This window comes from Parasteatoda tepidariorum, chromosome 4 (assembly GCF_043381705.1).
Source record: "Parasteatoda tepidariorum isolate YZ-2023 chromosome 4, CAS_Ptep_4.0, whole genome shotgun sequence".
NCBI classification, from domain to species: Eukaryota; Metazoa; Arthropoda; class Arachnida; order Araneae; family Theridiidae; genus Parasteatoda; species Parasteatoda tepidariorum.
The window spans coordinates 36,844,489-36,857,553 of record NC_092207.1 but is presented as its reverse complement, the minus strand read 5'-3'; the positions used below and the strand labels follow the sequence as shown (position 1 = coordinate 36,857,553).

General features: G+C 25.5%; 1 protein-coding gene across 2 annotated transcripts; it reads left to right on the top strand.

Annotated features, from left to right (window-relative positions):
- The first annotated feature begins 27 nt into the window (after window positions 1–27).
- LOC107453250 (required for meiotic nuclear division protein 1 homolog) lies at window positions 28–12,297 on the top strand. Of its 2 annotated transcripts, none has more exons than XM_016070007.4 (12): window positions 28–168; window positions 315–403; window positions 1,502–1,671; window positions 2,880–3,061; window positions 3,763–3,802; window positions 3,888–3,988; window positions 5,381–5,478; window positions 7,628–7,692; window positions 8,624–8,700; window positions 8,787–8,907; window positions 10,853–10,969; window positions 12,166–12,297. In XM_016070007.4, exons 2-12 carry the CDS (start codon window positions 316–318, stop codon window positions 12,208–12,210), a joined length of 1,104 nt encoding a protein of 367 aa, XP_015925493.1. In that variant the 5' UTR covers window positions 28–168; window position 315; the 3' UTR covers window positions 12,211–12,297. The 2 variants fall into 2 exon arrangements, with proteins under 2 accessions (XP_015925493.1, XP_071035774.1); XM_071179673.1 differs by having other exon boundaries at window positions 72–211.
- Window positions 12,298–13,065: the final 768 nt, after the last annotated feature.

The window sequence follows — 13,065 nt, the reverse complement described above, 5'->3', positions numbered from 1 at the left end:
TTTTGATGATGAAATTTCGCTGTTTGATTGATCAGCTTATTTAAATAAATAATAAAAACTGTAAAACTTTTTAAAGATTATGTAGAAAAATCAAAACATTCTAGTGACATAAATAAAGCTTGTTCAGTTTAATTTATTTTTAAAAGAAACGACAGATATATTGATAAAGTAACTAATCAAAATGTTACATAGACCTTTCCTTATTTGAAAAGTTATAATTTTTGCCTTTTATCTTCTATGTATTTATAATTTAAGGCTTCAATGTATGCTTTACTATACTTTATTTTTTTTACTCATAAAAATTTCTCTTGCAGTATGATTTCTAGTAAAGTATTTCGCCGCATTTTTGGCTCATCAGGCAATATGTTCATGACTTGTAACTATTTTACAAAAGAATTAGCTGGTAAGTAAAAAAAATACCTAGTTTTTTAGATTTGGAATTTTACTGTCCTAAATTTGAACTACAGTTTAGTTTATGTTTGAAATCATTGGATTTGTATTTTAGAATTTTGGCATTATAAACCCAAATAATAATTACGATTCTTTGTGTATGGAGCACGTTTGTTGAGTCTGTCGCAGTTGAGAATTGAATCATAGATTTTAAATAAAAAGTGTTATGCTTTGTACATTAAACAGTTTTATTTCCAAAATAGAGTTCAATACTATGTGCATTTTTTTAAAATTTAGCTTTTTTGTTAGAAATAGATTATTTTTCCGTTAATCAGAGGCAAGGAAGTTCAACCATTTTTTTTAGATTTCTTATCCTATTTAATTTTTATGAATTTGAAAGAAAAAAAAAATTGGAGGAGGTTTTAAATTTTTTGCTGCCCTTGTGCTCGGCTGACCAAAAAGTACTAAAACTATTTGTTAATAAGGGGGAGGGTCAGAGTATAGGTATTGACTTTGTAAATACCTTTTTATAGTTTTATTGGTTCTTTAAAAATGTTGGTCTAAAGTAAATTTAACTCTTGATTGTATAAAACATTTTGATTTGTGTAGTGAAATTATGAATAAATCGTAATAACTGCTTAAAATATCTTTTATTAATTATTTTTGGAAATGCCGTAGTAATTATTTAATTGAAAATCTGGTAGTTTTAAATTTGGTGTTATAAAATATTGCTTTTTATTAAAATATAAAATGTGATCTTAAATGATTTTTGATGAAAATTTTAAATGAGTAAAAAAAGTGATATATATATCAGGGTTGGAGTTTTTGCCGGCAAAAAGGGGTTTTTGCCAGGACAGTGGCAAATACCTGGTAAAAANATATATATATTCCTCATGAGTAAAAATAATTTAAATTATTTACTACCTTCTTTTAATTCTCAGCATGATCTTTCTGTATTTTTGTATATTATGACCGTCTAAATATTTTCGAAACAAATTTTTATTACTATGATGTTAAATTCCATAATTTTCATTCAAATCATATTTTTTAAATTCCAAAAAACAGCAATCACTTTATTATAAATATTTATTTACCTATATATATTTTTTAGGTGGTCAGACTAAGAGGTATCTTACAAAATATCCTTATGTCACTCATAGTTTCTGTACAAGTGCAGTTTTAAATACTCCCGAGGATGTGGGAGTACAAAAGAGTATAGCAGCTCTTCAAGCAAAGAAAAGAGTCCCTAGAAAGAAAACTCTCTCTGAACAGCTTGATCAGGTTTTAGTTTATGTTTTTTATTATTATTATTATTTTATTTCTGTATTTGAAATAGTATTATTAAAATATTAGAACATATTTTTCTAAAGTTTAAGCCCCTCTCTTCCCTTGTTTTACCATTTCCTCCACCTATACATTATGAGTGTTTTTTTTTTTAATGAATAATTCTGATGAAATGTAAAAACTAAAATTAGCTAACCTATATTTAAGAAATGTTTTCACATTGCCACAGTATTTATAAACTTAAATCTTAAATTTTGCTATGTGCAGCATATTTTGTTATTTTTTCCCCTACTTCTCCTTGTAATTGAAAATTCTACTTTATTGAATTGATTCACCAAAATTTAATATTTTTATTTTCTGTTGCAATTAATTTTTATATTATGACATCAATGGTACTTTAAAAATAGACAATATGGGTAGAAAACAGATGGCAAAAATGTAAAGCTAACGTAATGTGATGGATGGTTTCTCTTTTCTATTACAAAAGCCATAAAATAATGACTTTTGTGCAACTGACTTGGGAATAACAGTCTTTTGTAAAAATTATAAAATTACAATTAATAATTTCCCTCTCTCTCTCATCATTTTCACTCTTGAAAACGTAAGGTTTTAAAAGTAGGAGATATCAGAATAATGAAGAATAGGAGAATGTGTGAGCTGATTTTAAATTTTTTGGTAATTGCTTTTTAATTTTTCTTATTGCTGATTTAAAAATAAGATCCTATTTATTTATTTATTCTGTATTGTTCCGGAGCAACCAGAACATGCATTGCTATGGCAACTGTTGCTGTCAGAAAATAGAAAACTAATGTTTTAGATTGCTTTTTCACGTTTATTATGCATTGAAAATTTGTGAGTTTACTCTTAAAATGTGATTTTAAGAGTAGTGTGTTTTTGATATTATAAATCAATTGTAAACAATATGATGTGCTTGCAATTAATTTATGCTACTATTTTATGCAAAACTTTATTATTTATTTATTATTAGCATTTTATAAAATTTAGTTTTAGAGTTCTTAGCTGTTTAATCATTTGATTCATTTAAATTTTGAATATTTAAAATTAGTAATAGGCAATGTGATGTGCACACATGATTGTTATAAGTGGTGCATTTTCAATTTTAAGTTCTTTGATTGCTTTTAAATTTGTATTGCTTTTGAATGCAATTTCAAAGCTTAGAAAGTTATAATTTTTTTTTCTCTTAGAAAACCTGGTTAGTTAATGCCTTTAGTTCAGCAGAAGAATATGATATGCCTAGATTAATAAAAGAATTAGATAAACAGGGTCTTTATGTCCGTCAACCTCTTCCAGATGATGCTGAAAATGTTATTCATGTGACTGCAAAATACACACTTGGACAAGATCCACGTCATATATATTTTTTTAGGTAAAGCTGTGCGTGAGTATTTCATCTCTTAAAGATATTTTTATTTCTGGAAAAAATATCAGTTATGTAATGGTTAATAAAGACATTATTTTTTAAATTTAGTAATTATAAAGTTAATAATAACTGTATTTAATAAAGTTTGTTTGTAGAATTGTCGCTTAACTTTTTAGTCCATTATAAGCATTTAGCTGTCAAACAGACATGAAATAGCATTAAGGATGCTGCACTGTGATGTTGCAACAAAACATTTTCTGAAGTTTATTTTTATTTTTTTGTTGTTTCATTATGATCTAATTTTGATAGTGGACCATTAAAAATGTTTATTTGAAACTGTGGATTTAAAGAGCAATGAATTTGATGTGTTTGTCATGTTTTTTATTTTATATTGCTTATATCTTTTTTATTTTAAAATATGATACAAGAAAGACAAAGAAAGAAAGATATCACAAAGAAAGAAAAAGAAAATATGTATTTTTAACTATTTTTATAATTATAAGTTTTGAACCTCATAACATACCTTTGTTGAATAGTTTTGAACTGTAAATCACAAGTAATTTTTCCGAATTCTGTCTAGAACTTCTCTAAATCTAACCGCAAATTTTATTATAATTAAATTGCTTTATTTTTGAATTGTCAATTAGATTTGTTTATTGCTTCAATTTAAAATAAACAGGTGCTTTAATATTTTATTGTTTTTGCAGTGAGGGAAGTGTTGTATTCTGGAATGTGCCTGATCTTGAGGTAAATTGAGTTATGTATTTTAAACACTCTTTTTTTTAAAAAAAAAAAAAAGATTAACTTTTTAAAGTTTCTGTTGTGCTTTCAGCAACAAAATGTACTGCGATTTCTAAAACCATTTGAAACCAACTCCTATGACATTAATCTTGTAAATGCTGAAAAAGAAGATATGGATTATGTATTTTCAGAGTAAGTTTGTTAAAGTAATAGATTATTTTGTGAAAAGCTTGCATGTATGTCTTTTAGTGATCATAGTTTCTACATAAAAGTTACTAACTTATTATTGACACTCATTTTTCATTTGTATTAAGTTCTAATGAATGATTCAAATAACCTGATTATTTAAATCACTAAAATAGTTACTCTTTTTTCAATATGGGATGTTATTTTTCATGGGTGTCTATATCTGTAAGGTGGGTCGAGGTCCCCTTGGAAATCCAATAAATCAAAAATTACATTTTGCTTTTAATTATTATTTATCATTGTATTTTAAATAAGAAAAAATAGTGTTTGTTAAATGTGTTTTTGAATATACTTTAATTTATAAACCAGACACAAAAGCTGTTAAATTTAATCCTATAATCTTGTGACATATATTCAAAGATATATAAAAATGAATATTTTAACTGTAAACTTAAAATTTACAAAAGATTAAAACTCACTGTTTTTTCTTTTGTGTTCATAAGGTATTTAATTTAAACAATTTAAATAAATGATGATTTTTGTTATTTTCTTTTTAAATTTAAATGTTGTAATAGCTTTAATTAAATTATTGTTTGTCAAAATTTCTGTTGCCTACAGTATATATTTTTCAAAGATACAACAATAAAAGAAATAAATGGAATATTTTCTCTGATTGCACCTACCTGTGAAAATTTCTGCTGCCATACTTATTAAGAAACTTAAAAAATTAAGGAAGAAATATAGTTTTGGGTTATAAAATTGCTAATAATAATTGCTAAAAAAATATAACAATAATTGCTAATAAAATTGCTTTTAAACAGCACAAATAGATATTTATATACTGTTATTTTACATTTCAAATAAACTGGTTTATTTTGATCTCCTCTTGTTAATGTCTTGATGCCTGCAAAGAATTATACGATATTTGTTCATCTGCAAATTATATATTCTATTTTTAATGTTTACATTCATAACATGCACTTTATTTCTAAATTCACATTTATAAACGACTTCATACAACTGCAAACTGAGCAAATTCCTCCATACTTAATTGATTACTAAGCATTTTTTTTTCGAAATTTAAAAGAAATATAGCTATTAACTATTAATCATTGTATGTTTAGTTAAACATGTTTTTCAGCATTTAAAATTTGAATTGCTTGACTATGAACTAATGCTTATAAATGATACATTTGTAATATTAATTGAATTTACATATAATGTAATTTGTATTACATAATATGTAGTTTGTATTTTGTATTACTGTAATTTGTATTATATAATTACATATAGTGTAATTTGTAATTTTATTCAGCATTAAAATTAATTATGTGTTATTTAGATTTTCTGTATGTTATTAGTTCTGTTATTAATCTGCTGTACTTTTTTCTTTTTTAGAAAAGGAACAAAATTTTCCAAAGGAAGAATAAACTTAAATTCCCTAGGAGACATTAATCTTGATACATATACATTTTCAAACAGTCTTGCTCTTTCAGGTAGTGTTTTCTGTCAAATTTAATTTAAATTATTGTTAACTTTACTTAGTAATTTTTTTATTAATTCTTTTTTAGGCACTTAGTTTCAAAAATCACTTCACTTAGTTTCATTAATCTCACTAAACTATCAAAAGATTTTGAGGTGATTTTATTTTGAATATTAATTTGTGCCTTTGTACACCTTAACTGAAACACCTATCTATTCATTAAAAATTACAGTATAAAAATGAATAATTTGCAAACTGCAACCTGATTTTTAATCCTTCTTAGGAACAAGTTACAGCTTTTACTTGATTTAACCAAATTTCTATGCCTGATGGTCTATATTATTAGTCCATTAGTATACTTAATGATTGTGTAATAACTTTACCATTTCTGTATTTTCTATAATGAGCTGAAATTATTTTTTTCTACCCAAGCTGAAGGTATTTTTTTTTCTAAATATTAAATAAATCAGTCCCATTTCCATCAAAAAACTCACATAAAATATAATTTTTTAATTTAATTAACAATTTTAATTTCAATTAAATTTTAAATATATCTAAGCATTATCCAAACCTATAAATGATTTAATTGATTGTCAGTGTTGTCATAAAAAATTTTCAGGGGGAAGGGGAATTCTGAAAATTTATAGCATTTTATGCACATTTTTTTCAACGTAAATAACTAGTCAGTGCTATAAAAACTGTTGTTTTTGACTAGTTTTGGTTTAAAATTCTCCTAATTTAAACCACTTTAAAGTAAAGTTTTTTATTTAATTTAAATTCATGGCTTCTTTTGTTGATATAATGCAAGTCTGGTATCAGGATGAATTTATAAGAGCATTTTGTTAATTGTCCATTGTATTTCTTTAGCTGATCGACAAATGCAAATTAGAAAAATAACTATTTTTTTTTTATATTTACAAAGCAGTTTCAAATGAGCATTTTTAGTACAAGTAAATGTATCACAAAATGCTTAGATAAAAGTAAAAATGAAGAGAATTGAGTCTCGTATGACTAAAAATCTCAAAGTTTAGTTGTAAAATTTGTTTAAATATGTTAGACAAAAATAATAATTTTAGATTATGTGATCAGCCATATATATATATATATATATATGGCTATATATATATATACATATATATATATATATATATATATATATATATATATANTATAAAACTTCATCCTAATTAATTATTCTAATCGAAATACTTTCTCACACTTTTAAAAGCCACATCCTGTTCTTAAATTTATTTTTGGCACAAGTATGCATTTAATTAAAAGCAGGACATTTTTCCCTTTGCTCTGTGTGGGAAATGCTCGATCTATTTCATAAACCAATAGCAACTACTAAGATTTCCCTCTTTCCCTAAATTTAAGACATTTTACGGATTTTATTTTGCAAGATTTTCCCTAACATATAACCAAGGAGCGCAACTTTTCATGCGCACTTTTACTCACTCTCATGACTGCTGTTGTCTAATAATTAATAAATACATTTTGTACCCTCCTTCCTGACCTATGACCTGTTTTAATCCTTCCGCTCGGCAACGACGTTATATATATATATATAATCGAACAAAAAAAGTCGGAGAAGCAATATAGTAGAGGTTTCTTATCCCTGCATACTTTTTTTTTAACAACTCGCAAACGCAAAAAAAAATTTTTTTGAAAAGGGAGAGTTTTGTTTATTTTGAATGTTAAAAAGTGTCTGGTAAAGAGACCCTTCCTGTAAATNAAGAACACCCCATGTATATATTAATTTTTATTCATTTCAAAATTAAATATTCAAAATTTCAATAAGAATACTAGCAACCATATCAATGTTTTTCATTAGGCTTTTCTTTTCTTGATCTAGCCTGTAGTTACAATTTGAAAGTCTAAAATTTTACAATTAATTGAACATTGTAAATACTACAAACATTGGATTTTATAAAAAACTAAAGGGCAATGTGGCTTTCTCAAATGCCCCCTTCAGATTTACTTATGTTAATCGTAATATTTTGTAAAATACAATAGTTATTTTAACAGTCCCTGTAGGAATTAAGAAAATGTATTTAAAAATTATCTTAGTATGCATATCTTATTTTTTCTCCTATTTCCTTTTCTCTTTTATTTATTTAGATTGCTTACTCTGTTGTATAAATTATGCGATTTTTGTTTAGTTAAATTGGCTATGTGGGAAGCATCTTTGGAGAGCTATATTGATAGCATGGAATGGTTAACAGAGGTATTATATTTAAAATCTATGATATTGTAATTTCATATACGCGCATAAATAAAGTAGAATTATTTTACTCTGAATTCAAATGCTTATATATTATAAAAAATAAATAATATCTATTAGACAGATTCAAAATGGCCTCTTGCATTCAAATTAAGACTAAATATTCATTTTTTATTTATAAATTGTGTAAAACAGTTTTTTCAAAAAGAGCTATTTGATTGTGAAAGAAGAACTTAACATGTTAAACATGGGTGTAGAGCAATTATATTAATGTAGCTAACATGCATAGTTCGCCACAAATTGTGGGTTTTAAATGTCTATGTGTTCAATGTTGTAGTGTGGCCCTTAATTGAGTTTCTCAGTATTATTGAATTCATGAGCTGAGCAATTCATTGAGCTGAGCCATTCATTGAGCTGAGCCATTCATTGAGCTGAGCATTCATTGATACCACACAAATACCAAAGTAGGGCTGCCAGTGAGGCATCCATTGATCCCACTTGTTTATTGTATGTTAAATAAGTTGTTATCAAAGCTTTATTATTGTTAAGGCTTTATACAGTTAACTATTTGCAAGCAAAACAATAAATAACTGGAAATTAAGGAAAAACTGATTTAAGTTTGGTTTAATAGATTTTTATATTTAAAAAATATTTTAGCATCATACACTTAAGTTAGTTTAAAAATGATAAATAATAAAGAAAGAGAGATAAAGGTTAAGATAATATTGAAAATTATTCTTTGAAATATTATGAAACCAATGTAGTTATTTTTAGTCCATGTGAATCTAAAGTATTTAAATATATATATAAATTAATTATAATATATGTAAATTAATTATAATATTAATTATTTGTTATTAAAAGAAAATTATTTTTGCTTTTTTAATCATGTTGTAAATTTTTATATTTATCTAAATATTCTTAAACTTTTCAGAGCATGAAGAAAGGAGATCATATTAAAATGTCTAGGAATCAAGTATTTAAAAAGAGAGGGGAATTATTTGCACTAAGGTAAATAATATTTTTTAAGTATAAAGAAAAAAACCACAATTATGATTGCTTGAAATGATAATTAAAATTTCTCTCATTTATTGTAGACACGTCATTAACCTTAGTTCTGATTTGCTTGATACTCCAGATTTTTATTGGGATCGCCAAGAATTAGAAGTTTTATACCAGCAGACTTGTAATCATTTAAACATAGCCAAACGAACAAAGGTTTGTAAATAAGTTATTTACTACTTTATTAATATTTTTTAATGTTATTTTGGTAAAAATAAATAGTTATAATGACAAATATTTTTTTTCAACATTCTAAAATATTTTCAAAGCCTTCATAACTTGCTTGCTATATATCTTTATCAGTAATAATAAAAAATAATTATGTTACAAATACACTTTTACTTATTTGTTTTTTAATCTATATTAATTTAAAAATTTTTTAAATTAAATACTTTTTCAACTTTATATTCTATTACATACAAATTATTTATGCTTCTTTTTACAATTACTTTTACTTAATGTTTATTGATTTGTCATTTTAGCCTAATGTTACAACATTTTATTTTTATTCATTTTTTTATTTATTATTTTTAGATGTCTGGAGATTTATATTTTGAGAATTATGTTATATTAGTCTTTTTTTTTCCGAGGTGGGAGAGCTTTTTTATTGAATCTTAGACAGACATAACATATGGCTTGACACCTATATGCTGTCTATGATTATTATCTATGTCTAACATATATTTCACAATTTTCTGTGATATGCATTAGTTTTTTTCCCCTTGTGTACGAAAAACTTTTTATTTCATTTTTAGAATACCTTTTGTACCAAGTGTAATTAAGAATCGTGTATTACTAATATTTAAATTTACCATTATGAATAATAGTTAATTTATAACTGGCCACACCTTGTGTACATTCATGAAACATCAATGTTATTTCAATGGAAGGAAACATATTTGTTTATATATGTAGGGTATCTGCGCACCTGGAAAGTCATGAAAAATCATGGATTTCGGTATTGAACAAAATTTGTCATGAAATGTCATTAATTTTAACTATTTTTAAAAAAAATAATAAAAAGTCATGGATTTAGGTCGCTGAAAAATTTTATTTTTAACATGGAATTTGCCCCCTCCCTCAATTTCAAGGTGTTCCGAATATCTGAATTTGAAACAAAATCCCCACTCACAGTCATATTTGATTAAAATATAAAATGTTTTTATTGTGTTCTTTAAAAATTTTGGTGTTCTTTCAAAAAATAAAGGAAAAAAACATCATTTCTAGAGCCAATATCTTTTAAACTGTTAATTTAGAATTTTTGTTATTATTTCTATTTTTTTATTCTGAAATGAGAATAGAAAACTCAGGAGTATTTATTTCCTTTCCGATGAACAAGAAAATTATCTTTAGAATGTAATTCTGCAGAAAGAAAATTATTTGCTTTTGTATTTTTTTCAGCTATTTTAGTGCGTCAACTCTTTCTTTACTCTGTTTTTTAAATTTAAAATCTATAAATATGAAGATGCAGAATATAGCAGTTTTGGTAATACCTATCACTTCAATGAATGTTATAATAATGCTTTTTTAAATTTATTGTTGTGTTTTTGTCGGAGAAAATAGTAACTTCGTTAAGTCATGAAAAATTCTTGGAATTAGTCATGAATTTAGATAACTAAAATGTAGCAGATACCCTGTATATAATTTTTGATAACTTAATTTCTTAGAGGAAATATAAAAGAGCTTATAGCACTAACAAAATTGCAAATATTTGATGATTTTCTAGCACTTTTTAAATTAAATATTCACTGTCTGTCAAGAAATGGATTAGAATAACTAACTGGCTCATGTAAACAAGAATAAATACTTCTTAATTTCAGTTGTTTAAATAAGCCAGCAAAGTTCATCTCCTAAAAGTTGTGAAGTAATAGCTACAATTCAAAAGTAGTTTGTAGTTGCTACATTTACAAAAAAGTAGTTGTTGCTGTAATTAACTGTGTTTGTAATTAAGTAGTTGTAGTTAACTACTTATATAATGTTCTTTTTTCTGACCACTGTGTTCTACCTAGTTGGGTTTTCTATAGTTTTTTTTCTTCTTTATTATCTATTGATATACTTTTTTTATACATAAATTATTACTAAATAACTGTTTCTTTTTCAGGTTATGAATGAGCGCTTAAGTTATTGTTCTGAATTAATTGATCTGCTAGGTAATCATATGAATGATAAGCATCATGTTAGACTTGAATGGATGATAATTATATTAATTATGGTCGAGGTAAATATCCTTATCAAATAAGTATTTTAAATCAGAAAAATGTATGTATTAGTGCATGTCATAGTACTTTAAGTTGGTAATATTTATGAGCAGGGACCATCAAATCTTGAGTGCCAGATTGCTTAGATGATTAGAAAAACCCCTTGGCGCCTAACTGTTAAACCTAACCATTTAATGTTTGTTTTAAAATGAACAATATTAATTTACCTATTTTTATAGTTTAGTTTTTAAAATTATTATTTAATAAAAAATTTTTCCTTAAAATTTTTGCTGAATTTGATTTTTTTAATGAATACTTAACTCTGTTACTGCAGAAAGACTCACATGACCTCCCCCCCCCTCAAAAAATAGTCAAAGATCTCTATGAGAAGCTAGCTTTTTTTATCACAATAAATGCAATTAGTCACTATCATAGAAGCTGGCTCCTAAAACTTAACAACTTTTATCAGTCCCATTAATGAGACAATTTAAAAATGTAATAAGTTTTATATTGGCTGCAGCAACGTAGACATTTTTGTTTTAGGGTGTATTAAACACTTTTCTTGTATATTGTAGATTTATTATGCTTCTTCCAACTATTTGTCAAAAGCGAGGGTGATAAAATTTGCAATCTGTATTTGTAGATCTAGACAGTTTATTTCTTAAACTATAAAAATTTTATTTCCTTAGAATTTTTGCTGCAATTGATTTTTTCATTGAATATTTAATTCTGTTACTGCAGAAAGATTCACATGATTATAAAAATATTATTAAAAATAGTGAATAACTTCAGTGAGAAGCTAGTTTTTTAGATTGCAGCAAATGCAATAAATCACTATTATAAAAGCTCACTTCTAAAACTTAACAACTTTTGTCAGTCGATTATAAGACAATTTAAAAATGAAATGAAACGTTAAATTTAAATGAAACGTTTTATACTAGCTGTAGAAAAGTTTGTTTTAGGTTGTATTAAACTTTTCTAATACACTATAGATTTGTTATGCTTGTTCAACTATTTGTGTTGTATGTACAATTGCTTTTAAGTTCTGATGTTATCTATTATGTATTAAAAAATCTATGAATTATATGTTAATTAAATGTGTTGTACGTAATTTAGTTGGTGTGTGCATTTCATAACTCTATTCCATTGGATATAATTGTAACACCACTTGTATAATTTTAATATTCATGAATGACATTTTACTTTTTCATTCTAGGTCATGTTTGAAATCATGCATTTTGCAGAAAGATTCGTTCATTAATAGATTTCAAGTAAGATGTATGTTAATCATTAGAACAGTGTTTAATTAATAAAATTTGTGAATTTCATATTAAATATTTTTATTTTATTTGTGTGCTTCAGTTATTTTGTTAAAAAGTATAAGTTGTTTTACCACATAAATTTTATCCTCTGTTACAAGTTAAGATTCATATGTTATTTGACAATTTACACAAAAACCGGGAGGCTGAGGATCAGCTTTTTAAGTATGAGTACAGTGGGTGATCGGTTAACGAACACTTTCACGAAAGATTTTTGTGTTCGGATAACAAACACATATTCGGATAACGGACACATATTAGGATAACGAACACTTCCAAGAAAGATTTTTCGTGTTCGGACAACGAACACATATTCGGATTACGAACACTTTCAAGAAAGATTTTTTCTGTTCGGACAACGAACACATATTCGGATAATAAACAAAACAAATTCTAACGAGCACTTCTCGGCCTGAAAAAAAATTAATATTAAACATTTATTATCATTTTGCATACAAAATAAGATCCCTGAAAGGAGAAATGTTTAAAGCATGCTTAGTATTGATAATTACTAAATGAAACTTGAATTATGCTTGAAACTTGAATTTAACTGAAACTTGAATTTAAAGGTCATTCAATAATTATTATTATGACTAAAATCAATACACACTTGAATACTTCAATTTCAATATGAATATCAATATTTTCTGACAGCTGATAAGCTATGGGTGAGAGGATTTGCTGACATGACGAATAAATTAAGTGAATTCTTAATTCGCTTAATTTATTCGCCATGCTTCTTAATTCGAACCTTTATTCGCGATGCTTCTTAATTTGAACTGAACAAACTCCAGGTT

Excerpts from the sequence above, each read along its gene's own strand:
- LOC107453250 (XM_016070007.4), top strand. The coding sequence starts at position 316 with ATGATTTCTAGTAAAGTATTTCGCCGCATTTTTGGCTCATCAGGCAAT. Across the intron at positions 3,803-3,887 it reads GGAATGTGCCTGATCTTGAG|CAACAAAATGTACTGCGATT; the intron begins GTAAATTGAGTT and ends TTGTGCTTTCAG. Across the intron at positions 7,693-8,623 it reads GCATGGAATGGTTAACAGAG|AGCATGAAGAAAGGAGATCA; the intron begins GTATTATATTTA and ends TAAACTTTTCAG.